The sequence below is a fragment of the Podarcis raffonei genome, chromosome 2, assembly GCF_027172205.1.
Source record: "Podarcis raffonei isolate rPodRaf1 chromosome 2, rPodRaf1.pri, whole genome shotgun sequence".
NCBI lineage: Eukaryota > Metazoa > Chordata > Lepidosauria > Squamata > Lacertidae > Podarcis > Podarcis raffonei.
Genome location: NC_070603.1, coordinates 105,037,646 through 105,065,275, shown reverse-complemented (window position 1 = coordinate 105,065,275; position 27,630 = coordinate 105,037,646). Strand labels below are relative to the sequence as shown.

Below are 27,630 nucleotides of genomic sequence, written 5' to 3'. Positions count from 1 at the left end.
ACAATCTCCTTTCCCTTCTTCTCCCACAACACTCTGTGAGATGAGTGAGGCTCTGAAGTGTGACTAGCCCAAGGTCACCCAGCAGCTGCATGTGGAGGAGCGGGGATGCGAACCTGGTTCACCAGATTACGAGTCCACTGCTCTTAACCACTACACCACACTGACTCTCTAGGGGGTTCTGTATAACTGTTACCCCCTGGGTCCTGGTCCGGATCCTAAAGCAAGGGAGGGGATTGTGGCGCTCCTCCTAGCTCTGGTCAGCATGACCAATGGTCACGTATGATGGGAGCTGCCACAGGTTCCCCAATCCCAGCCCTAAAACGGCTGGTGGACTGATCTCATGGCAGTAATTCCGGTGGACTGGGCTGGCACATACCTTGTCAGCAAGAGCTGCTGTGCACAGCGAAATAAAATAAAACTTGGCTTATTTGGTGAAGTTAAAATGCATCTCCCCACCACCAAAGCAAATTGTTCAGATTCGCTGGCTGCCTTCCGCTTGCCAGGAAAACTCAAGAGAATGTTTTGATGGACAAGACTCAAAAGGCAGTCGGCCGCTACATTTTATGGGTTTACATTAATCAATAAACGTCGGTGTTGCTTTGAGAGCAGCAGGGGGCGGGGGGGGGGGGAGGGGCTGCCTCTCTGCTTCATTTCCTCCTTTCACAGCTTGGACAGGGCGTTCCGGAAAAGCGGCTTCAAATACGTCTCAAAAATCTGGTTGTCCTGTTGGGGAGACAGAAAGTGAGTGTCAATCGCATAGATAGTCAGCTACTCAGGACAGAAAACAGAAGCCATTGTGGAGGAGTCAACTTCCTGTCTAACCCTGTGCGTCCTTCTTTAGTGTCAAGACTGAACAGGGTAAAGGCAGGACTTATGGGCTCTTGTCCAGCTGCAGAGTTCAGCAATGGAACCAGTATGAAGGTCATGTTTGGAAAAGGCGCTGTAGGAAGACATGCTTATGCACAGTGTGTTCCTGCAGCGGCTAAGATGCAGGCCACACACATCACCTAATAATGCTCAGTAAGTGCTGAGGAGGAATTAAAGAACCTCTTAATGAGGGTGAAAGATGAGAGCGCAAAATATGGTCTGAAGCTCAACATTAAAAAAACGAAGATCATGGCCACTGGTCCCATCACCTCGTGGCAAATAGAAGGTGAAGAAATGGAGGCAGTGAGAGATTTTACTTTCTTGGGCTCCATGATCACTGCAGATGGTGACAGCAGTCATGAAATTAAAAGATGCCTGCTTCTTGGGAGAAAAGCAATGACAAACCTAGACAGCATCTTAAAAAGCAGAGAGATCACCTTGCCAACAAAGGTCCATATAGTAAAAGCTATGGTTTTCCCAGTAGTGATGTATGGAAGTGAGAGCTGGACCATAAAGAAGGCTGATCGCCGAAGAATTGATGCTTTTGAATAATGGTGTTGGAGTCCCGTGGACTCTCAAACCTCTCTATTCTGAAGGAAATCAGTCCTGAGTGCTCAGTGGAAGGACAGATCGTGAAGCTGAGGCTCCAATACTTTGGCCACCTCATGAGAAGAGAAGACTCCCTGGAAAAGACCCGGATGTTGGGAAAGATGGAGGGCACAAGGAGAAGGGGATGACAGTGGACGAGATGGTTGGACAGTGTTCTTGAAGCTACCAGCATGAGTTTGACCAAACTGCGGGAGGCAGTGGAAGACAGGAGTGCCTGGCGTGCTCTGGTCCATGGGGTCATGAAGAGTCAGACACGACTAAACAACAACAAAGTGCTAAGCATTATTTTGCCAAGACCAGCCCTTCCTGCACCTGCTAGCAAAGCAATTGCCTATTACTTATTTGCTGCTTTTCTCTTAAGGAGCTCAAGGTGGCATACATGGTTCTGCCCCTCCTCATCTAATCCCCCACAACACCCCTGTGAGGTAGGTTAGGCTGAGAGGCGGTGACTGACTCCCAAGGTCACCCAGTGAGCTCCGTGGCCAAGTGGGGATTTGAACCCTGGTCTCCCAGGTCCTAGTCCAGCACTCGAACCACTACACCACACTAGAGCTCCTAAATAGTGCTCTTTTAGACTACTGACGCCTCTTCCTGCTCTATCTCCCCTTTCTGCCACTAGGAGCATGCCACCTGTGTCCTCCTAAGGCCCTCAGGAGGAACACAGCTTTCAAGTGCATCAGGGTCAGGCTCCTGAGCCTTGCATATAAGCAGGGCTCTGCACTGAGCTGTCTCCTTCTCCCTTGCAGATATGCAAGAGAGAAACATGCCTGCATTTTACCGACATTACTAATACCTGTGCCCAAACTCTGCAGCAATAAAACCTGGATTCTATTAAGTGCACAGTTAAGCAAATCGTGCAGATGATTTCCCTATTTTGCAGAATGTATCCTCAAGTTCTTGAATCATGGTTTCAGGAAACCCACAACTGCTGCTCCATTTCTCCCTCTGATTTTAGTCAAGAGCTGTGCCCCTCTTTGGCTTCCCTGTGATTCTGGTTTTGCTGGTTGGGGGGGGGGAGGAATCCAAGGAACAGCTCACCCTGTTGGCTGCTGGGAGTCCTATTAAGCTCCCACTGCGGCGCTGAAGCTTGTTAGATGCTGACAACGTACATTCATGCTTCTCCCTGCAGTCGCTAGAGCTAGAAAATTGCCTTTCCTAAAAATACATGTGCCCCATAGCAAATTTGGTGTGCCCCCTCACCTTTCTGCGCAGCATTGTGGAGCACACACAATCCTTTATATATAACTGTGCCTCAATTCTCATCTCTTTCTATTTCTCCATCTTTCTGTTAATCAGCTGATCTGTGTTCTTTTTACTCTCTGCTCTTTTTTGTGTGTGGCTAATGCCATATCACCCCTCAACTCTCCTTATTTCCCCCGCCTTCTCCAAAGCTCCAGTCAGCCCTCCCCTAAAAGTAAAGCTTGCCCCGAACCACCCCAAACTCACTTTCCCCCCTGCACTTTTTGGCTCCAGTTAACACTTCCCTGCCCTGTTCCATCTACTGTTTACGATGCTCAGGGCTGCTTGTATTTTGGGCTAAATCTGTCACAACAGTCCAGAATTCTGCACCGTGCGAATCCAAACTATGCATTGTGGAATGCTAATATGCATTAAGTTATGCAAATTGAACGCAAATGTTTAATTTGTGCTCAGTCTGCATAGTCTGTGCTTCCCATAATTAAATTTTATTTCGGCTCAGTATGGAAAGCAGGCTTTGCCCTGCTCTAGTGCAGCATGACAGGGGACGCGGGATGCGCTGTGGGTTAAACCACAGAGCCTAGGACTTGCCGATCAGAAGGTCGGCGGTTCGAATCCCGCGACGGGGTGAGCTCCCGTTGCTCGGTCCCTGCTCCTGCCAACCTAGCAGTTAGAAAGCACGTCAAAGAGCAAGTTGATAAAAACCGTATTTTTTGCTCTATAAGACTCACTTTTTCCCTCCTAAAAAGTAAGGGGAAATGTGTGTGCGTCTTATGGAGTGAATGCAGGCTGCGCAGCTATCCCAGAAGCCAGAACAGCAAGAGGGATATTCAGAATATTTTTTTTCTTGTTTTCCTCCTCCAAAAACTAGGTGCGTCTTGTGGTCTGGTGCATCTTATAGAGCAAAAAATACGGTAGGTACCACTCCGGCGGGAAGGTAAACAGAGTTTCCGTGTGCTGCTCTGGTTCGCCAGAAGCAGCTCAGTCATGCTGGCCACATGACCCGGAAGCTGTACGCCAGCTCCCTCGGCCAATAAAGCAAGATGAACGCCGCAACCCCAGAGTTGTCCACGACTGGACCTAATGGTCAGGGGTCCCTTTACCTTTAGTGCAGCATGACAATTAATTCACGTTAAACGGGGAAGCACTGATAGGCCTCTCCTTTAAGTTGTCTGGCTGCTTGTTGACTTTGGCATGCGCTGTTCTCACCTGATGGTTGGTTGGTGACTTCTTGGCCCACTCGTAAAGCCTCTGATAGGCTTGACCATCGTAGCAGCCAAGGGCTGAATTTAAATTTGCGTCTGAGAAATCAAATGCATCCACTAAGGGCACAGCATCTTTCCTGAAAAAGAGCAAAGGAATCTTAATGAGCCCCAATATACGAGTCACAATTTCTACTCCATAAAAACCAAATAAAACCCCTAATACTTGCTCTGTACCCTAGAAGTGCCAGAAAGTTTTTTTTGTTCCTTCTGCAGCATAAACATTAACTCTGTCCAGTTCTGGGCACCACAATTTAAGGAGGATATTGAAATGCTGCAATGTGTGTAGAGCAGGGTGACCAAATTGATCAATGAGAAACGGTTGAAGGAGCTGGGCATATTTAGCCTGGAAAAGAGGAGACTGAGAGGGGATAATAATAATAATATTATAATAATTTATTATTTATACCCCGCCCATCTGGCTGGGTTTCCCCAGCCACTCTGGGTGGCTTCCAACAGAATATTAAAATACAATAGTCCACCAAACATTAAAAGCTTCCCTAAACAGCGCTGGCTTCAGATGTCTTCTAAAAGTCTGGTAGTTGTTTTTCTCTTTGACATCTGGTGGGAGGGCGTTCCACAGGGCGGGCGCCACTACCAAGAAGGCCCTCTGCCTGGTTCCCTGTAACTTGGCTTCTCGCAGCGAGGGAACCGTCAGAAGGCCCTCAGCGCTGGACCTCAGTGTCCTGGCAGAATGGGATATGATGGCCATCTACAAATATCTAAAGGGCTGTCACATGGAAGATGGAGCAAGCTTGTTTTCTCCTGCTCTGGAGGACCTCAACCAAAGGATTCAAGTTACAAGGAAGGAGGTTCCGTCTAAACATCACGAAGAACTTTCTGAGAGTAAGAGCTGTTCAACAGTGGAACGGTCTCCCTCTGGAGGTGGTAGACTCTCCTTCCTTGGAGGTTTTTAAGCAGAGGTTGGATGGCCATCTGTCATGTATGATCTAGTTGAGATTCCTGCATCTCAAGGGCTTGGACTAGATGTCCCTTGGCATCCCTTCCACCTCCACAATTCTAGGATTCTAGCAATATCCTACTACAGCACGAGCAGGGCTGCAATGCTGATAATTTGGCTAATGAAGACAAAGACAGAAGGAGTCCCCCTTTTAAAGCAGGACCTAGAACATTTACAGCTTCGAAGGAAGTGCCAAGATCCTGAACTGGACTGCAGGCAAATTGGCTGTCAGTGCAAGTCAGCCAAAACTGGAGCGAGGTGCTTTCTCTTTTGTTCCCATAGTCATTTAGCACAAAGGTAAGCTTGTAGTCTGTAAAATCCGGGTGGCCCTGTGCTGGCTACCTGAGTGAAGTTTTCAAACAGCCTTCAAGGGCTGTTCCATGTAAAGCGCATTGCGGTAGTCTAGATCAAATGGCATTGTCAATCAGGGAGCACAGGTCTGTGGCCTGCCAGGTGTTATTGGGCTCCCAGTTCCTATCAGCTCCAGCCAGGAGGGCCAATGGTTGGGGATAATGGGAACTGTGATTCAGCCACAGCAGGATGGCTATAAGTTCCCTACCCCTCTCATAAATGAACTACCGTATTTTTCCGTGTATAAGACACCCATTTTTAGGGACTCCAATTTAAGAAAACAGGGGGGAGAATGCCCCGTGTATAAGACGACCCACAGTTTCCCACATAATTTTAAAGTAAAAAACCCTAGTCTTATACATGGAAAAGTACAGTAATTGTAGGCCAAAATATCTGGTAGGTTGGGTGGTCTGACAGGAGACTGTCCTTACTGCCTTCTTATTTACATCTTTTGGCTATATCTACCTCCATCGCTAGATAATCAATTTGTCTATTGACTGCACAAATAAATCTGTTCTCAGAGCTAGGTATGGAAGATACTATTTTGATATCCAGGGGCACCCGTTGCTTTGGGTTTTATAACCCAGAATGAACCCTGTAGTGTTATTCTGTGCTGGGTAGATATATTGTGATCCCAGACAAATGAAAGGGGATACACATGGGATAATTGAAAATAATAAGAAAATGTAAGTTTCACAGGGGAGCCAGCAGAACAATTTACTTTACCATCTATCGGTTACAGATTGTGTCTCTTTAATTTCAATCCACCAAGGTAAACCCCGAAGATAATCCGTTAATGGCATGCAAACGATAGCTTTATCTTTTAATGCTTTTACGCTTCGTGGTGAAGTCACGACATCATAGTCACCCTCCTTATTGGAAGCGATTTGATAAAAGTCTTTAGAGTAAATATTTCTGACTTCTTTAATAAGCCCACGTAGCTGATTTTGAATCAAAACCACCCGACGGTGCTGAGGCATCCGCTTCCGTTGGGAAACGGAGAGGTCGCGGCTTCTGCGCTTTTCAAAACTTCAGAACCAGCAGGAACGCCAACGCTTATTGCAATATCTTTATCTGATTGTTTTTATTAAAAACAGACAAGATCTTGATAAGCCACAAGAGACGTCATCGGAGTAGGAAACTGACCAAAAGGTCAAAGAGACATTTTCTATTTGATGGGTGAATAATGGCTTTGTAGCTTCAATGCCATTCAAACTTACCAAATTGACAAAGGCCACATACATTTAAAGCAATCCTAAACCACTTGAGCCCCAAAGAATCCTGGGAACTGAAGTTTCTTAAGGATGCTGACAGATGTTAGGAAGACCCCTATTCCCTTCACGGAGCTACAATTCTCAGAATGGTTCAGCATTCCATCCCTCTTCCCAGGAACTCTGGGAATTGTAGTTCTGTGAGTCTCCTTCTTCACCCATCCTAATGTCGGGCAGCTTGCTAGTTTCATATACAGTATTGTTTAATGACTGTTACTACACAACGTATGTTCCAAACATGGAACCAATGGCATTAAGCCCTTAGCAGAAAAAGAGGACAACCTCACCGAACGACAGCCAGGAGATCCAGGTACGATTCGGTCACCATGTCAGATTGCTTTGAAGAAAGGTAGCCATCCTGCACAAAGTCTCCCAAGTCAGAGAAGATCCCATGCAGGGCATAGAGGTCGCAGAGATGCTTAAGGACCCTCTGGATGGCAGCCTCTTTTCCAAACGCCTCCAGCGCTTTGACAATTTTTTCCACCACGATGTATTGGCTGTGAGCCTGGCAAAGTAAAAACAGCTAGAAGCAAGCACCATTCACCTCTGCGCGATAACTCGCCTTGGGGGGGGGGGAGAAGTGTTGGCATTGTGGAACCTGGTTCCACTCCTGGGCTATGTGCTTTCTCATTTCAAGGTCACAGCTGCCAGGAATTGTCTCCAGCCTAATTGTTAGAGGTCACAGCACCGTTATAAAGGTAAAAAAGGTTAAGGATCCCTGGATGGTTAAGTCCAGTCAAAAGCGACTGTGGGGTGAGGCGCTCATCTTGCTTTCAGGCCGAGGGAGCCGGTGTTTGTCCACAGACAGGTTTCCGGGTCATGTGGCCAGCATGACTGAACTGCTTCTGGCACAACGGGACTCCGTGACGGAAACCAGAACGCATGGAAATGCCATTTACCTTCCCGCCGCAGCAGTACCTACTTATCTACTTGCACTGGTGTGCTTTCAAACTGCTAGGTTGGCAGGAGCTGGGACAGAGCAATGGGAGCTCACCCCATCATGGGGATTCGAACATGGTTCTGTGACAGGTCTCCTAACAACTCTCAGCATACGACAGATCCCAGGTTTCTTTGTGGGAAGAGGGCTTTAAATGCCTGGTGCGGATATGACCCCAATATCAAGGTGACCGCAGTGCCTTTCAGACTCAGCCCCCAGCTGAGTGGAAGCTGATTCTCTTCAATGTGCTCCCACATGACTGGGGGCTGTGTCTGGCATGCCTGTGTTTCCACAGCAAAGGCATAAGCCTGCAAATCCGTTCCTCACTCCTTTCCCAAAACCCCCACTCCACTACTCTGTCTATTATGGGGTCTTGCTTCCACAACTCTTAAAATAAATCCTGAGCTGGGTTAGGTGGACTGAATTTATGCATCGCTCCCCACAGCAGAAAGTCCCAAATCGATTTACAGTGAGACAAAATGGTCTCTCGTCAGTTCTTTCTACTGTTCATCACTACACACACCCATTTAGGGAAAGTCGTAGCTCAGGGGAAGATCATCTGAGGGCGCCCATTTCAATCCTTGGCATCTCCAGGTAAGGTTATTTTTATTTATCCGTTTCATAAAATGTATAGACTACTGGATTGTTTAAAAATAAAATAAATAACCTCAAAGCGGTTTACGAAAAGACTCCCCCAGAATTTGCTGGATTCAACTCCTATCATTCCCGGCCAGAATGATCAGTCGCCAGGGATTATGGGAGATGAAGTCCAGCAAGATCTTGAGGGTCAAAGGTTAGCCCCTCCTCCTTTAACAAGGTGCTGCTTAGACCTAGAAACATCAGTATCATGTTCTTATACAAAACAGGGCTTTTTAAAAATGGGATCTGGATGCAACGCAATATGATGTTCTGTATTATTATTATTATTATTATTATTATTGGCTTAATTTTTCAAGTGCAGTTTACGAGACAGGATTCCTGGCAGAAGAGCCAGTAGTGGGTGAAGCTACAAAGTTTTTACCAACCATGGCAGCCTGGGCAAGTTGGACAGAGCACCTGTTCCAAGCGTCGTGCTGTGCCATTCCCTGCTGAACCAAACCCTGGAGTTTCACAGCTGCGTTTCTTGCAACTCTGTAGGGAAAGATTAAAATAATAATAGTAATTTATTATTTATAACACACCCATCTGGCTGGGTTTCCCCAGCCACTCTGGGCGGCTCCCAACAGAATATTAAAAACACAACAAAACATCAAACATTAAAAACTTCCCTAAACAGGGCTTCCTTCAGATGTCTTCCAAAAGTCAGATAGTTGTTTATTTCCTTGAAATCTGATGGGAGGGCATTTCACAGGGTGGGCGCCACCACCGAGAAGGCCCTCTGCCTGGTTCCCTGTAACCTCACTTCTCGCAGTGAGGGAACCGCCAAAAGGCCCTCGGAGCTGGACCTCCATGTCCGGGCTGAATGATAGGGGTAGAGACGCTCCTTCAGTAGCTATTATAGACACCCAAAAAACTGTCAACAATTTTGCAAATATTTATGGCTATTTAAAAAAAATGCATCTAAATGGCAGAAACAAAGGTCTGGTCTGCACATGGGGGAGAATGAAGGTGGCAGAAATCTGGGCTGTATCATGCAGGTGTCTTCACCAGTTTTGAATGGTCCATGATGTAAAGCACAAAAACAACTCCATGCAAATTAAAACAGCTCTTAGAAAAAAATGTTGGAGCTTTTTTTTTCAAAAAGTCATGTGGCCTAAAGTGATGGCAATCCCTACTTCTACCACCTAAGAACTCTACCACCCTGTTTTGATGAATGTATAGCTTGGGCAATATGCACACGTACCAGCCTCTCTCCACAGAAGTTCTTACCCCGCTTCTAGATTACCGTATTTTTCGCTCTATAAGACACACTTTCCCCCCTCCTAAAAAGTAAGGGGAAATGTGTGTGCGTCTTATGGAGCGAATGCAGGCTGCGCAGCTATCGCTGAAGCCAGAACTGCAAGAGGGCTTGCTGCACAGCGATCCCTCTTGCTGTTCTGGCTGCTGGGATTCAGAATATTTTTTTTCTTGTTTTCCTCCTCCAAAAACTAGGTGTGTCTTATGGTCTGGTGCATCTTATAGAGCGAAAAATACGGTACAAATAAGTCCCCTGTTATATGATGAATTTATCCTGCGTTCAGAACATTTGCCTCTTGCTCTTAAATTGCATTTTATTGCATTACCTGTTTGCACCCCATAGATTTGAAATTGTAACATGATAAAATACAACATAAGAAACGAAAGAAGCAATAAAAAGACAATTAAAAAAAATAATATATGTTTTTAATGCAGCCATGCCACAAACTGCCTGAATTAAACTCGCAGTTCACTGGTGGTTCGAGAATCCCTGATATAAACCATTTTAAAAAGCATTCTAAAAACAGTTAACACATTCAACTAGTAATTTCAGGGTCACGGGGAACACAAACTTTCAGCCTTCAAATAGGGCTTATGTAATCAGCCCTTCATCAAGGGAGTTTGGAGGAGCAATTGTAAGATCACAAAACAACCCCGTGAGGTAGGTTAGACTGATACAACTTGGCCCACAGCCTTCCCTGATCACGATTACACCTTATTTGATCTCCTGTTGTTTATCATCCTGTGCCTTTAAGATGGGACTTGCAAGAAATCGCCCCCCCCCCCAAAAAATCACCCAAGCAAAACTGTTGGGTTCCAGCATCTCTGTGCCAACCTGAATGCTCTGTGCCTGTAAGCTTCAATGTAAACGTCAGGATTGAGGAAGTCTCTCTTTCCCTGGGCTTGGCATTTTCCAAAGCTTTCAGAAGTCAGGTAAGCCACTGATGAAGGAAGAGGCTGGCCGCTTTGTGCCATCCCAAGGCACTTGATCAGAAACCTAATGACAAAGAAAATGAAAACTGAGCCACATCCTCATCCCAGAGGCATTTGCTGAACTAGGCCCCTTGTTTCCAAACACTTATTTTTCAGCGGTTAAAAAGCAGGGCCACAGATAAGGCAACGTTTCTGTACGACTCATGATACAAATAACTGGAAAACAGGATAGTTAATAGGCAGGTCAGGGGGAGAAAGATATTTAAGAACATAAAGGTAAAGGTAAAGGGACCCCTGACCCTGAGGTCCAGTCATGGCCGACTCTGGGGTTGCGGTGCTCATCTCGCTTTATTGGCCGAGGGAGCTGACGTTTGTCCACAGACAGTTTTTCTGGGTCATGTGGCCAGCATGACTAAGCTGCTTCTGGTGAACCAGAGCAGCGCACGGAAACGCTGTTTACCTTCCCGCCGGAGCGGTACCTATTTATCTACTTGCACTGTGAGGTGCTTTCAAACTGCTAGGTTGGCAGGAGCAGGGACCGAGCAACGGGAGCTCACCCCACTGCGGGGATTCGAACCGTCGACCTTCTGATCAGCAAGTCCTAGGCTCTGTGGTTTAACCCAGTGCCACCCGCATCCCATTTAAGAACATGCATCATGGCTATATCTCAGGATATTGACTCTGCTGCAGAATCCTCAGCATCTCTATCTTGCATTCTTAAGTGTGCTGGGTTTGCAACCCTACTTGTTGGCAGAGAAAACACAAAAAATCTATTTGTCAGGATCACTATTCCAGAGTCTCCTACAAAGGCCCACCCCCAGGAGGTCACTAGATTAGTCACTCAAAGACTCTACAGAGTACAGACTTCCCACAAAATACCTGCTGCCACCAGCAGGCCTCTCCCTTTATATTCTTACCCAAATACATCTGCACAAGCCACGCAGGATGAGACGTATGGACCTTAGAATCCACCCAGACCAGAACACAGTTTAAATGCTAAGCAGACAATTGATTAAGGAACACAACATCCAGAACAAGCAGTTATTGCATACAGAAGATTCAATGGTATTTCAAAAACAGCTATCCTCTTTTACAGTTGCTTGCTCTCTGTTTGCCTGTCTCTTTCATCTCATTCTCCATTTCTTTCTGTCTCTTGCAGTCAGCCAACTGTCATTTTCTAATCAACGCTCAATTCGCTTAAGTGATTTCTAATCCCACTCTTCATTAAAAATAATCCTAGAGTGGTGTTATCTGCCTATCACTCACTCGTAGCTCCACCCAACATTTGACTCCATTCCTCCACTGTCAATCATTCTTCCACTCATTCTTCTGCCAGTCAGAGTCTGCAGAAGATAGAAGAGTTACACCTGAACACTTGAGCACTGCATATCCTGATTTTCGGCCCATAACGTCTCACACACCACTATCTTTCCTTAATCCTTATCTTAGTCCCCAGGCACAACAACAACAACCAAATTATGTAATCCTTCTATTTTCTGAAATTTGGAAATCCTGTTTCTTGAGCTTGCGAGAGGTTTTAGTTCTGGCCAAAATGACAACTTCCCCTTCCCTCACAGAAGGTGGGCTGCAAAATACACTTCAACAGCATTGACCGCTGAGCAATTGGAATGTGCCCTGAATTGGAATGTACAGTTCTCTACATGAGAACTGTAAACACCTAAAAAAAGGATGCAATGCATGTCAGTTTCTCCCAACTGCTGAGTTTGGAGCTCATCATTTCAGAATTTTGGAGTGTCAAGCACTCCCTTAAATAAATCAGCACGATGTTGCTTGGGACACAACAACTTTGGCTGCCTAGTTTCAAGTAGGTTTTTTTAGGTGTTTTCAGTTCTCATGTAGAGAACTGTACTTTCCAAATTTCAGAAAATGGACCGGTGACATATGAAATGTCTGTGGTCTGTGGTAGAGTTTCAAGGTACAGTGCAAAGTAACAATACAAATACAAGGAGATTGGGATGGATGCGAGTGGCGCTGTGGGTTAAACCACAGAGCCTAGGACTTTCCAATCAGAAGGTCGGGTTCGAATCCCCGTGATGGGTGAGCTCCTGTTGCTCGGTCCCTGCTCCTGCCAACCTAGCAGTTCGAAAGCACGTCAAAGTGCAAGTAGATAAATAGGTACCGCTCCGGTGGGAAGGTAAACGGCGTTTCCGTGCGCTGCTCTGGTTCACCAGAAGCGGCTTAGTCATGCTGGCCACATGACCTGGAAGCTGTACGCTGACTCCCTCAGCCAATAAAGCAAGATGAGCACCGCAACCCCAGAATCGGTCACGAATGGACCTAATGGTCAGGAGTCCCTTTACCTTTACCTTACAAAGTAACAGACAAAATACAAATAATCTGATTAAACAATTAAGGTCTAACTCAGTTCATGAAAATAAACCGTGAAACATATCATTGAAAAGCTTCTGATATCTAAAGTGGCTTTGGCAAGGGCCTCGGAAGCAAGATGGAAGACAGATTTGGATAGTCAGTGCAGTTACCTGGCTGTCTGCAAGAGGAGGACAGTGTTTTCCCCCTCATAGGTGCAACCAGCCACCTGCCTGCTGAATAAGGAAGGCAGGCCGCTGAGAAGAGAGTAGCCGTGGCCCCCACAGGCCTTCCGACAAATCTCTACTCCGGCTGAGCAGTAGTCTGTAGCGATGACTTTAATTCCTGCAGCAAGAGCATGAAGCTGTGAATTAAGGCAGAAAGAAGAGTGTTAAGAGAGGACCACTTCTGCATTTCTCTGGACCAGTGACGTATGAAATGTCTGTAGGCTTATATCCTTTCCTATTATCCTCCTCCTCAGCTTAAATTCATAGGTCATCTTTTATGGCTGCGGGAGTGTTACCTGTCCTAAATTCTTGGGATAGGTTACAAAACTTATTTGCGATCAGACCAAAGAATAAACTATGACAGTGCTCTACAGCGGCTAGAGCAAGTTTTGTTGATTCTTGTGGGAGTCAGTTAAAACCAATTAAGACCTGTTACTGGACACCAGCGAGGCCTCAAAAGTGCTGGATTTTGACTGGATTTTGTGCAACGTCAGAAACTCTGGTTTGTATTTATGGAATTAGCCACATATCAATGATACTGGGAATATCCAACATGGCGGCCTCTGGATGTTGGTGGATTCTGGCTCCCCTCAGACCCAGACAGCATGGTCAATGGTCAGGAACGTCCAACGGCATCTGGAGGGCATTGCAGTGACTGTCCCTGAACTAAACCCTGAAACTGCAGATTCCCACAAAGGTAAAATTCACTTGATAATTCAGTCACGAGGACGGCGCTGAGTACATGCTCCCCTGAAACTCTACCATTTCAAGATGGCAAGTGTGTTTGTAATGTGGTGATGCATGTTTGAATGAACCCTGCATGTGAAAAGGGAAATACCTCAGGAGCAAAGGTTTCCGTCTAGCTTTCCACATCTAGCGAGTGTTGTTTTTGGAAATGTGGGAGAGGCACTCGGCTTTGCCAACACCCAGAGCTTGAAACAGCACAGTCCGAAGTGAATGTAACACTTGCCTTTCCTGCATATCTAAAATCAGCTCCAACAGGTTATTACAAGCAGGTTTGTCAGTTGAGGAGAAAAAACACATCAGTTGAGGAGGGAAAGCCTGCAGCAGCCACACCACTTGTGTCACTTTTAAAATAAACTGTTACTTTTTCTTAGTCTGTTTTATTCTTGTGGATTGTTTTTAGCATTGTTTTACTAATATTCTATATGGAGGGGGAGAGTTTTTATTGTTGTAAACGGCTTTGGATGGGCTTTGCATGTAAATATTTTTAAAGAAAATGTAGATAAATATCACCTCACACATCCGATTGCAAATCAAGCAATGCGGATATATGTATGACGTAGCCCTCTTCCTGATTCTTCTTTTCTTTTTTAAAAAAGATTTCAAAATCTTCTGGGTTTCTTCTTCTGATCATTTGTTTGTTTTATTACCCACCTTTCAAAGTTTAAAGGTTTCTAAAGGAAGGCTTGAAAGCATATTGCTTATCTTTCTTCACGTTACCTCAGGGAGCAAGTCAAACTTTCCTTCTTTGGTTTCCATGTAGCCCCTGTCAAAGAAGTCCCGCAGATATTTTGCAACGAAGTAAAAGGCATAGGCAGTTGCCAGCTGAGGGAGAAGCTTCTGTTGCTGGGTCTGATAGTCAAGAATCTTTGCCTCCCGGTCACTGAGGGGGGAGAAAAATTTGCAGATTATCCAAAACGAATGGCAAATGAATAGCCTCCATTTACCTGAAGGGGTTTTCATTTTGCATTTCCTCTTTCATTCTGGGAAGCCAGCACAGAGCGGCCAATTTCTGTCTCACGAATTGACCCAACCACTTGCCCCAAAAACATCCACTCACAGGTGGTGACCGGCTTAGCAGTGAGATGTTATTCCAATGTTAACAGGACAGCATTTTCCACCTGACTAGCTTAGGGGGCCAGCGGTGGCCATGTGGCAGGTAGACGGGCTGATTCAAGTAAGTTTTTGCCCTAGTGGAAGCCACAGACATGAGTCCCATTCCAGGAAACATCCCTTGTCAAAATACATGGAGGTAACTTGAAGTCTGCACATGGACATTCTAACACCTTTAAAATAAAGACAATGGTAGTGAACCAGATTTAAGCAGAGGCTGTTTTCGATAGCCTTAATATACACACACAGACAATCCTGGCTTCCCTCTATCTTTGTGTCTTTCCTGACCTGAAATAAATTCTGAGACAGCATGAACACACAGCCAGGTATCTGTGGTCACAGAAGGAGGAAGAACATATTGAGACAAAGAGACATGGTCACCCCAACTGAATAGGAAACTCTGGGCGGCTTCCAACAAAGATTAAAAATACATTAAAAACTTCCCGAAACAGGGCTGCCTTCAGATGTCTTCTAAAACTTGTATCGTTATTTATCTCCTTGACATCTGAAGGAAGGGTGTTCCACAGGGAGGGTGCCACCACTGAGAAGGCCCTCTGCCTGGTTCCCTGTAACTTTGCTTCTCGCAGTGAGGGAACCTCCAGAAGGCCCTAGGAGCTGGACCTCAGTGTCCAGGCTGAGCGATGGGGGTGGAGATGCTCCTTCAGGTATACTGGGCCGAGGCCATTTAGGGCTTTAAAGGTCAGCACCAACACTTTGAATTGTGCTTGGAAACGTACTGGGAGCCAATGTAGGTCTTTCAGGACCCTTGGGGCACCCAATCCCTCACACTAGTTTCCCACCCATCCCTTTTTTTTGGCCCCCACCCCACTCCTGGCTCCATCAGCTTCACTGCCTCTTCAACATTTGCAAATTCATCTGCTTGCTTAATAGTTTAAGTAGCTGTATCAAGAAAACAAGGGGTGGGGATTAGTGGCCGGAACACCGAGAGTTGGTGTGAAAACAGGAAAGCAATAATAAAAATAGTCAACAGAGAAGCAGGACATTTAATGCATCCCTGCCTGGAGCCAAAGCCTCAATTCCTGCCATACCCGGGCTTTAACTCAGACTGCCGGCGCACTGCGGAATATCGGATTGCAATGGTGCATGCCTTCATCAGATTGGGGACAACTTCATTCTGAAGCATGAGGACACGAACCACAATCATAGTAAGGTAGTTAATTTGTGCAGATCCTTTTTTCATATACCGGCCATCTGGCAGGACCTGGAAATTGTGAAATAATAATAAAAAAAGAGATGTGTGTTAGCAGAAGCAAAATTTAAGTCCAGGACTCAGAACTCTGAAGCATTTACAGACTCTGCAAATGTCTTCCAGACAGTGTTCCCCCTCCGTTCCTGTCACCCGTTTCTCTGTCACCTCTTTTTTTGCTGCCCATGGCAGCCATTTTGTGCTATCACCCACAGCACTTTTATCAAAATATGACTACTAGCCCCTCATTTAAAACACTATTTTCAAACATTCCTCGATTACCATGAGGACTAGTCTCTTTTAAAAAATGAAATAAGAGAAAAAGCACTATTTTCAAACATTCCTCGATTACCATGAGGACTAGTCTCTTTTAAAAAATGAAAAAAGAGAATGAAAGTTCATGAAGATTCTTGACATTCTGTCTTCACCACCTGATAGATTCCATATGAAATTCCACACATGAGAGAATAACTAGAGGCCTTTGCTATGGTGCAACTGATGAAACCTGTTTGATATCCACAGGTAAGTTTACCTGAGAGAACTTGGCCAGCATGTTTTCCCTTGGAATCCGAACATTCTTCAGCAAGAGAAAGCCATTGTCAACATTTTCAAAGCTCATTTTGGGACCAATATCCCCTGCAGTTACTCCTATGGAGCAAAACAAGCAAGGATTCAGACAGACAGGTAGGTTTAAAAGATTATGCAGATTTTCCACAAGTCTGTTTTGGAAATCAGGATACATAACCCAGCATTCTGCACAGTGACGTGGTTAGGTAACAACAGACTCTGGACTTAATGGTCTTATGCCTACCACTGAAAGCACACGTTTCTTCTGCCCAACAAAAAGCACTGAAAAATCTATGAACTCTTTTTTATTAATCCCCCCAAATTAGACGGCAGTATGTACTACTTCACTTACAGCGCAAGTCTATGCTTGTCTACTCAGCAGAATACCCCATTGAGACAAATGGGACTTTACTCCCAAGTAAGCATGTATAGGACTACAGACATTACAGTGGTACCTCGGGTTAAATACTTAATTCGTTCCGGAGGTCCGTTCTTAACCTGAAACTGTTTTTAACCTGAAGACCACTTTAGCCTATGGGGCCTCCTGCTGCTGCTGCGCCGCTGGATCACGATTTCTGTTCTCATCCTGAAGCAAAGTTCTTAACCCGAGGTAATATTTCTGGGTTAGCGGAGTCTGTAACCTGAAGCATATGTAACCCGAGGTACCACTGTACCTTCAAATGGTGGTAAGCCGGACACCCTTGCCTCCTAAATATTCTTCCTTATTCTGTCCACCTTCTTTGCACCCCCTCATTTTTTGCACCTGTCAATAATATTTTAATAGATTGGCTAATGTATTTCTGTCTGTAATGGTGTCTGATGAACTCTGCTATTCTTCTCTCCATTTATTTTTTAATTTTTCACTATTATTATTATTATTATTATTATTATTATTTAGGCACAGCCCCAAAAGTGATGAAAATATCTGAACCACATGACAACATGAAAGCATTTTTCTGACCTTAAAAATAATGCTGGAAGCCAGATTTATTTTTGCATTTAGAGGCCCCTTTGCTTATTCTGATGAGAGGGGCCCAAGATTGCGATTGCAGGGGGTTGAACTAGATTGAGCCTTAGGATCCCATTCAACTCTCCAATTCTATGTTTCTATGTCTGCCTCCCAAGCCTGCCCTGATGGCACCACTGATCTCAAGGCACCCCTGTTTCTGATGGTCAAAGCCCAGCATTGGCAAGCTTGAAACAGATAAAAAAACACCACCCAGTAGAATCGTCTCGGGACTCTCTGGAGTAAGTCACCTGGTTCCAGAGAATGATCTCGGAGGCTGCGGATCTGCACCATGAAGGGATGCATGCCATACGACTTTCCTTTCAGGTAAAGCTGAGCAAAGACCACAGCATGGGTCGCCGTTCGTCCCACTGTAAGGGTGAGAAAAATAAGTCATCAATTCCTCAAAAAGTTAAGCGGCGTTTTCAGAACGTAAGAACAGCCCTGTTCAAAGTGTTGGTGCTGACCTTTAAAGCCCTAAACAGCCTTGGCCCTGTATACCTGAAGGAGCATCTCTACCCCCATCGTTCAGCCCGGACATGGAGGTCCAGCTCCGAGGGCCTTCTGGAGGTTCCCTCACTGTGAGAAGTGAGGTTACGGGGAACCAGGCAGAGGGCCTTCTCGGTGGTGGCACCTACCCTATGGAACACCCTCCCATCAGATGTCAAGGAAATAAACAACTATCTGACTTTTAGAAGACACCTTAAGGCAGCCCTGTTTAGGAAAGTTTTTAATGTTTGATGTTTTATTATGCTTTTAATGTTCTGCTGGAAACCATCCAGAGTAGCTGGGGAGGCCCAGCCGGATGAGTGGGGTATAAGTAATATTATTATTGGATGAGGCCAAAGGCCTGTGAGTGCAAGAGCAATTCTCTTCACCTGCCATTCCCAGATACAATGACATGAGAATATAGCCTATGTAGCAAGGAACTACTGACAGTCTTATTCTCCATTAATTTCTCTAAACCTCTCTTAAAGAGAAAACTTTTCTCTTATCTACTTTCTCTACATTATACATAATGTTATGCACAGCTAGGCTGTTCCCTGCTACTTGATTTCTCCCTAAAAATGTTGCAACCTTTCCTCACAGGAAAACCTGCTCCCATCCCCCCCAATCATTTTGGTTGCCCTTTTGCAAACCCTTTCCAGCTACACAATCTCCTTTTTGTTGTTGTTGTTAAATCATTTTTATTATTTTCTAATAAAAAACATCCAAATAACATATCAAATCATAATCCAATTAAACTAAAAAAACTAAAACAAAAAAGACCAAATTATCATCCAAATTATAATTATTAATTTTTCGGGACTTCCCATAGTCTAGACCTTGAAGCATACAGTGGTACCTCAGGTTAAGTACTTAATTTGTTCTGGAGGTCCGTTCTTAACCTGAAACTATTCTTAAGCTGAAGCACCACTTTAGCTAATGGGGCCTCCTGATGCTGCCGCACCGCCGGAGCACAATTTCTGTTCTCATCCTGAAGCAAAGTTCTTAACCCGAGGTACTGTTTCTGGGTTAGTGGAGTCTGTAACCTGAAGCGTATGTAACCCGAGATACCACTGTATCTCCAAATCTCAGTCCTGCCTCTCCTCGTTGTTTCCATATTTTCCACATCTTGATTTTAACGCTCACAATCTCCTTTTTCAGGTAGGGTGTCTGGAATCGTACACAGTATTCCAAGTGCGGTTACTATGATACCTTTATATTCCAGCATCGACAATACTCAAAGCTGAATATAAAATGCAGATTGGGAAGACAAGTAACCAGGTGTTTGGGAAGGGACTCTGGGTTCATCTGGACTTCCTGCATGTCTAGACACAGATCTGGGATTCAAAGCTCTGTGCGGAAGCAATGGTTTTTTGTTTTGTTTTCTGTCCTGGCGCTTACCCCAGGAAAACCAGTGTTTTCCTGCTGAAATGCAGCAAATGGAAAGCAGGTTTTCCTCTGTACATTTCCCAAGTGGATTCATTCATAGTGTTCCACTTACACTTTTAAAACACTCAGCTATAACACACCCTTTAAAGATTTCGGAAACAACGAAAGCACAGAACGAACGAAAAGGCCCCACCCCTGAGTGTGTTTGCTACCTACAATCTCCCGGCCACCACTTCATGGCAGATATGCTTGGCGTGTTGAGAACAAACTCCTGTGTCGCAGCATCAAAGGTGGCTGTTGTCTCCAATCCCCGAAGGTAAGTTCCTTTAATAACAAAGAACACGGTTTCTCAGAGCATCGCAAGACCACCAGCAGATTCCACATTCACTAGTCAGCTGTGCTGTTCTCAAGACTGGGTCCAACTTCTCCTTTTTTGGTAAGCAAGCTCCACCCTCACAGGCAACTCAATTTTTAATTTGGGGCTTCCTTGACTCAGGGTCAGTGTAGCCCGTGCTATTTTTCTAGAAAAACAGGTGCCCAAAATCACCATGGACGCCTTCCTTGTTCTCTTATAATGGCAATTGCGCCCACCTGAGGGTTGCCGGAACTGAGTTCCGGCAAGTTCCGGCTGGGGGGAAAAAAACCCTGAGTGTGGCTAACCCCATTTCCCCATGACCTCTGTTCTCCAGCTGTCTTTCAAAAAACGAAAACAAAAAATAGGGATCTTCCCTGCAATCAAAACTCAGGTGTTGAACTTGACAGTTTTAGACTACTAGCCATTTTCTTCTTGTGGCCTTCAGGATCAGAGCCCCTAAAGCACTGCCAGACAATTGCCAATGGTCGGAGTCCTCTGGGTGGTCAGCTGTCCACTATGCTGCAAGGTAAAATGCCAGCTGCAGCTGCCTGGACTCAGACCTGGGGGGTTGACAGCAAAAGTTCCCCACAACTGCTCTGGAGCAATTGCTACATTAGGGCCCCATTAGCACAGTGGAAGTTGACATTGTGGTGTTTGGATGGATTCTGGCCCTAAGAGCCACAATAAGTTAGGAAACTTACCGTGACCCAGTTCGGTCTGGGCATAGGTCCCTACGATGTAAAACTTTTCTGCCAAAGGGAGCCACTTAGCAAGCTGTTCGTCTGTGGCCAACCCCATAAGGCTCTTAACAAAGACCACATGGACGTTGAACGCCAGGTTGGCAGAAAGAACCCTGCAAAAGGATATACAATTCCTGTCATCTCCTTGATCTTAGTCCCTAAGTGTATGATCCCTGCGCAGAAATGCAAAATTGCAAAGCGCAGGGCGATAACATCAATGGAGAACGTGACATTTCAGCAGGGCATTTAACTTCACAACACCTGTCTTGTGCCGTACTGCTCCCTGATAGATACGGCTGATAAAAAGCACATTTTGTCCAAAATTTAACCCAGTCTTTGTATTCAATTTCATAACCTAAATCTTGTTCCCACCTTAACATATTCTTACTTTTAATTTCTTGATCTATTTGTACATTATTTGATAATTTATACATTTTTATAAGTATTTTTTGTCTACTCTGTAGGATTTCTTTATCTAACTTTTTTAGATCAAGTTAGAAAGGCACATTTTGAAATAGCCAGTCAACATGGCCTAACATTACTCGTTTGTTCGGTTTGCCCACAAAAGCCATCAACAACCCTCGCTAACTCATTCCCGAAATCCAAGGGGCTCCCCCAAATACAGAACAATATATATTTGACCTCGCTGGCGTCTACAGTACAGTTCTACCGTGCCGTCTGATGCAAACAGACTTACAGTAAGTGTGCACAGAAAGGCAAAAGGGGCTTTTTTCAGCTCAAGGGTTAGGTGTCAGTGGTGAGCATGGCCAGCAACAAACAAACACACACACACACACACACACAATGGGTGGAGCAGTGGATGGAACTTTCACCTGTATGCAGTAGGCTACATGCCAATTATGCAGATGTCTGAGCTCTTTACAACCAGTATAGGCAATTAAGAGGCATTAGCATAGTTCAAGGACATGTTCTAACCTGGCAACCACAGAAGGTATGGAGCAGAGTCAGTGAGGGGGGCGGGCTAGGGAAAATCCCAAGAGCAGGGAAGGGGGGAGTTTTGGCCTTGTATACGTGAAGGAGCACCTCCACCCCCATCGTTCAGCCCAGATACTGAGTGTCCACCTCTGAGCAGTTCCCTCACTGCAAGAAGTGCGGTTGCAGGGAACCCAGCAGAGGGCCTTCTCGGTAGTGGTGTCCCCCGCCCTGTGGAACGCCCTCCTGTCAGCTGTCAAACAGTCAAGCAAGTACAGTCATACCTTGCGTTTTCAGGTTACAGACCGCTGAAACCCGGAAGTACCAGAATGGGTTACTTCCGGGTTTTGGCGGTCATGCATGCACAGAAGTGCTAAATCACGCTTTGCGCATGCACAGAAGCGCTGAATCATGACCCGTGCGTGCGCCGCTGCGGGTTGCGAATGCTGCGGGTTGTGAATGTGCTTCCCGCACGGATCACATTCGCAACCCGAGCGTCCACTGTATCTGACTTTTAGAAGACACTTGAAGCCATCCCCGTAAAGGGAAGTTTTTAATGTTTGATGTTTTACTGTGGTTTTATGGTTTGTCGGAAGCCACTCATATAAAGTGGCATATAAAGTTGTCGTCGTTATTAGAGAGTGGGGGCTGGAGGGTGTCCTTTGGGTTTCCCATCATCACATAGCTAACCATGTGTACTCAAAAGTAAGTCCCTACTTAATTCAACAAGGTGTACTTCCAAGTAAGCAAAATTAAGGCTGCAACCTTACTTTCTGTTCAGGTGCTTAAATTTATACACCACCCTGATTGCAACTAGAACCTCTAAGCGGTTTACGAAAAACAAAACGGTAATGAAGTCAAAAGTAGGTGTTTTCTTAAAAAATAAATAAATTAAATAGAATTAAAATCAATAATTAAGCTAAACATAGATTGAAGTACATGTCAGCTTCTAGGTGTCCAGATAGGCTTGCAGGAACAAAAATGTCCTTAGCAAACACCGAAAAGGGTACAGTGAAGGAGGCTGCCTGATGTTTGACAGGCAGGGAGTTCCAATGTGCAGGTGCTGCCACACTAGGAGATAGACTTATTTATTGCAAGTATAGGTCTAATATTGCATAGAACCTGCAACAGTGCCCATTCTGAGGAATGAAGGGGTCCAGTGGGCTTATATGGGTTAAGGTGACCCATCAAGTAAGCTGATCCTAAGATGCTATGGCCTTTATATGCTAATACTAACACCTTGAACCTGGCCCAGTAACCAATCAGCATCCAGTGCAGTTTTCTGAACAGCCAGGTGACATGCTGACAGGGTCTCATTCTCGCTCACTTTCTGCACTAATTGCCGTTTCCAGATCAAGTGCAAGGGAATCCCTATATCGCATGATGCCGATGTTGAAGTCACAGGTGCCTGAACTACTGTGCTCAAGCTCTCCCCTCATACATTTCCTTTTCCCCTGTGCTTTTTGAACCTGAACCCAAACCCTTTCACATTCTACGGCAGCCCAGAACGAGGCAATATGGTCCTAACTGCTCCTTTGTGCATTTAGAAACATTGATTGTAACCGAACAAAACCTCACAGCAGCTTACAAAAATAATAAAATTATAGGTAAATTTTCAAATCAGATGTGGCGTCCTCTCAACTCTGAAAAGGTATAGCATCCACAACAGGCAATTCTGTCTGCCACAAATTCGCACACTCTCTCGGAAGCCAGAGATTTCCCTTGACTGTAGCAGGCCGCCTCACCTAGCTTAGGAGAAAGCAGGCACTTTTTTAAGACAGCTAAAATACAATTCTAGCAGCATTTTATTGTTTTCAAATCACCTGCGGCAGTAATCCAGTTCAGGTCCGCCTGTTGCCCATCCCATTTCAGCCGCCTTCTTTGAGAGGTGAACGGACTTCCTGACAGCATCTTCGTATCTTTCATTCTGGCTCATGAAGTACTGGTTTTCTAGGCTGAACACCGGATCACTCTGGATCATGGCTTCTGCAGAGTACACAACGATCCTTTAAGCAGGCCGAGGCACAGGAATCACACACAGGGAAACCAAGCTGCAATTACACTGATGTTCACTACGAGATTTACAGAAGAAAATGCAGTTCTGGCAGTGAAGCATCTATAGCAGGCTTCTTCAACCTCGGCCCTCCAGATGTTTTTGGCCTACAACTCCCATGATCCCTAGCTAGCAGGACCAGTGGTCAGGGATGATGGGAATTGTAGTCTCAAAACATCTGGAGGGCCGAGGTTGAGGAAGCCTGATCTATAGCATTTTACAATGCAGCAGAAACCTCCAGGCCATTCACATTAGCCTAAGGTACTTCTTCACAAAATCGCTGAGTCGGGGGGTGACCCAAAAGGCCATCTTAGTCCAGCCTGCTGACAACTTGTATGAAATCCACCATCATTTAATACATACAAGTAGATGGGGGACAGACTACTGCTTGCATGTTAATTCCAGTGCTTAAAAGCTTGTGCTAGCTGTTCATACATTACTGGACCAGGTTCAAGGTTCTTGCACAACCACTGTTTTAGCTTTTGCACAAACTTAATCAGGATGAATGTGCAATGAACAGGTCATGCTGGAAGAGCCTCTTTAAAATCAATCGTCTCACCAGTCCAGTTTCTGAAGACTGCAAAAAATACAATTGGTTTGGCTACGCCTTTTGTTGCAAACAAAATTATGCAGCTCCAAAAATTGTTTTTAAGCGCTGCGAAGGAGGATACACCAAAAGGTAAACAATGCATAGTTGGGGAAGCATTTAAAATACCATATCGTCAACGTTCAAACTAACACAAATACTTATTTCCATGTGGATGACTTACCTACTGTCCTCCGCATCTGTGTCTTTTCAGCACCTCCATCTAGTATATTGGTCAGTCGTTCAACACTGAAGGAGGCCGTTTTTCTTTCAATGTCAAGGTCAGGGTTCACAATTTGTCTAGTGGAATTCTGGATGTTTTTATTTGCATTCCACGATGCCATTCTAAACGTTGGTGGAATGCTGAAGAGACAGAGGAAATTAGTTACTGAGCATTTGCAGAAGTCTTATAATGAAGTTGTGGGGTTTTATATTCTTGTCTGCAGAACTGATGCTTCTTTAAGACGGCCCTTGAATGGCTATCAACACAGCCCCATGTGCACTTTACTTCTGAGCAAATGTGCACAGGATTGTGCTCTGTGAGCACACCTTTAAATCAATTGGCACCACCTTGAGAATATGCTAATCTGGGAAGAGCCTGCTCATAATTATAATCATGGGTAGGCAAACTAAGGCCCGGGGGGCTGGATCTGGCCCAATCGCCTTCTCAATCCGGCCTGTGGACAGTCCGGGAATCAGTGTGTTTTTACATAAGTAGAATGTGTCCTTTTATTTAAAATACATCTCTGGGGTATTTGTGGGGCCTGCCTGGTGTTTTTATATGAGTAGAATGTGTGCTTTTATTTAAAATGCATCTCGGGTATTTGTGGGGCATAGGAATTCATTCATTCCCCCCCCAAAAAAATACAGTCCGGCCCCCCACCAGGTCTGAGGGACAGTGGACTAGCCCCCTGCTGAAAAAGTTTGCTGACCCCTGTTTATAATCATTGGCTGAAACACTGAGATCCCTTGAACGTGTGCCCAGCTGCAGAAATCACCAATGACCTACTGGCCACTAGGTTTGAAAGGGGACTGGAAAAATTCATGGGTACTAACTAGCAGCTGGTAGTTATGAAGTTTATCGTGTTTTAATATTCTGTTGGGAGCTGCACAGAGTGGTTGGGGAAACCCAGCCAGGTGGGCGGGGTATAAATAATAAAATTGTTGTTGTTGTTGATAATAATAATAATAATAATAATATTCTTATTATTAAATATGCCACCACTGGGATCATAGGTCTCCATGCCTCTCAATACCATCTGCAGGAGAATAACAGAACTCAAAGATCCAACAACAGTGCAAAACAGTGGTAAGGAGAGAGAGACTTGAGTACCACGGTGCCTCTGAGCATATGTTCAGCCCAGGAATTTGTTTTCAGAACCGGAACTGATTTTCCAGTCCTCTCACACACAAAAAATTGACTCCTGGTCCCCAACCTTCATTTCATCAACCTTTTTTTTGGAGGGGGGGGTGGATTTTTGCTGTTGCAGCTATTAAACAATTGGCAGTCAGAATCCTTGCTGATCTATTGCAAACCAAAGATCTACCAGTAGATCACAATCTACATTCTGCAAACCCTATTTTAAGCTGTTGTGAATTAATAGTTCCTGGGGGGCTGGGGAGATCTGCCCTCTTTATAAAGCCAAGTGTACTTACTTTGCCTCTCATCCCCCCCCCATTTCCTTGGCACGGTGCATTAAACCTCAGCTTTGTACCTAAGGACACAGGAGTTATTGCAAAACCTCAAACTTTGTGCTGATTGCAGCTGTAGATCTCACACTGTACCCTCTTGCACAACAAATTTAATGCCTGTGCTTGCACATCCCAAGGAACGTGTTTTTCCTTCTGCGCACGCCGAACATGGGTTAAACATTTTCAAAGCTGCGAATTATTATTTTGCAATAGTAAGCCTTTCCTTAAAATCGCACTTTCTATAAAACTGATAGGGGAATTTCCCTACCTCTGATCTCAAAAGAAACGTCTCAGACAGGAACAACCCGGGCGATATCCAGCGAAGACCCTCGTGGCACCTTTAAAGTTGAACAAATTTATACTGTATAGGCATCCCTGGACTAAATCGCCCTCCATCAGATGCATGCAACGTCATCCCGAGTTGCAGGTGTGGGTTTTTGAGCGTTGCTGGGTTGTAAACAGGGCGGAAGGGAGGAAATGTAGTGCGGAAAAGTACGGGCGGTGATCACTGTGTGGCCATTCACGCTCACAATCAGAAATTAATAGAACGGTACAGTTGGAGGGGGGATCCTGGCGGTCATCTAGTCCAGCCCCCTGCAATGCACGCATCTCAACTAAAGCACCCGTGACAGATGCTTAAAAACCTCCCGTGAAACCTCTACCGTTTCCGACAGGCAAAGTGAACTCAGCCGGGAGAGTCTACCGAGAAGTTAAAGTCCCACCGAATTCGGGGGCGGGGTGTGGTGTGGGGGTTTAACTCCCAGGAAAGCGAGTCCAGCTCCAGCCAGGTCCCCCTCATAGCTGTCAACTTTTCTTGCGAGGAATCCTATTCGGAATAAGGGAATTTCCCTTTTAGAAAGGGAAAGGTTGACAGCTCTGGTCCCCCTCCCCCAACGCACACGTGGGTCGTGCAAAGTGACTTACCGCCCTTCGCAAAGGGGAACCCTCGCAAGGCTATTTCCTGATCCGAGCAGCGGACGGAAAGACTTCCACTGCCGAGCGCCTTGCTAAGTTTGAATGCTCTTTTCCCCCCTTCTTTGCATATGCACGTCTATGGTGTTTTCTTCCCCGTCTCTATCGTACTGGCTGAGCGAGCAGACGCGTGTCGCCACCGCCTTCTCCTGGCCGGAATGGCGAGCTGCTCCCGGGAACAGAGGAAGAACGCCAAGAAAGCTTTTTTTTTTTTTGCCTTCTCAGATCAGAGGGGTTGTCACTGTTAACAGGATCAGAGTTCATCCTCATGTAACAGATGATGAAATCAAAGCTTTATGCTTAACTCCATCCTCGCCTAAATGCTCTCAACCAAGCAGTGCTGGATTTATGTATAATAATGATGATGATGATGATGATGATGATGATGATAATAATTTATTTATTTATACCCCTCCCATCTGGCTGGGTTTCCCCAGCCACTCTGGGCAGCTTCCAACAGAATATTAAAAAACAGTAATGCATCAAACATTAAAAGCTTCCCTAAACAGGGCTGCCTTCAGATGTCTTCTAAAAGTCTGGTAGTTGTTGTTCTCCTTGACATCTGAAGGGAGGGTGTTCCACAGGGCGGGTGCCACCACCGAGAAGGCCCTCTGCCTGGTTCCCTGAAACTGCTTCTTGCAGGGAGGGAACCGCCAGAAGGCCCTCGGCACTGGCTATGGCTTAGGGCCTCACTCTCTTGGCCCCCCCCCAAAAAATTAAACGAAAAAAACTGGATGTACATTTCCAAAATATAAGATAAAAAACAAATAAAATAAAACCTACATACAACAACAGTGTTTTGTGTTGTGTAGGCTCCTATGATGTAATTAATAGGCCCTGCCTGCTAGCCTGCTCCCTAAAATATCACTAGTTTGCTTATTTCTGTATATAGGGTGCCTACATTCTGCATGAGCAAATGGCTTCAGATACCTGTTAGGTCCATAAATT

At 45.3% G+C, this 27,630-nt stretch overlaps 1 protein-coding gene across 4 annotated transcripts; it reads right to left on the bottom strand.

Annotated features, from left to right (window-relative positions):
* Nucleotides 1-297: 297 nt before the first annotated feature.
* Nucleotides 298-26,855, bottom strand: ACOX2 (acyl-CoA oxidase 2). Of its 4 annotated transcripts, none has more exons than XM_053378373.1 (16): nucleotides 26,635-26,855; nucleotides 25,979-26,048; nucleotides 24,203-24,381; nucleotides 23,203-23,365; nucleotides 20,408-20,559; nucleotides 19,568-19,675; nucleotides 17,728-17,847; nucleotides 16,436-16,551; nucleotides 15,746-15,918; nucleotides 14,304-14,466; nucleotides 12,786-12,976; nucleotides 10,187-10,348; nucleotides 8,481-8,586; nucleotides 6,806-7,023; nucleotides 3,883-4,015; nucleotides 298-723 (listed from the first exon to the last, which is right to left on the bottom strand). In XM_053378373.1, exons 3-16 carry the CDS (start codon nucleotides 24,360-24,362, stop codon nucleotides 661-663), a joined length of 2,028 nt encoding a protein of 675 aa, XP_053234348.1. In that variant the 5' UTR covers nucleotides 24,363-24,381; nucleotides 25,979-26,048; nucleotides 26,635-26,855; the 3' UTR covers nucleotides 298-660. The 4 variants fall into 4 exon arrangements, with proteins under 4 accessions (XP_053234348.1, XP_053234349.1, XP_053234350.1 ...); XM_053378374.1 differs by having other exon boundaries at nucleotides 24,203-24,363; XM_053378375.1 differs by lacking the exon at nucleotides 25,979-26,048.
* Nucleotides 26,856-27,630: the final 775 nt, after the last annotated feature.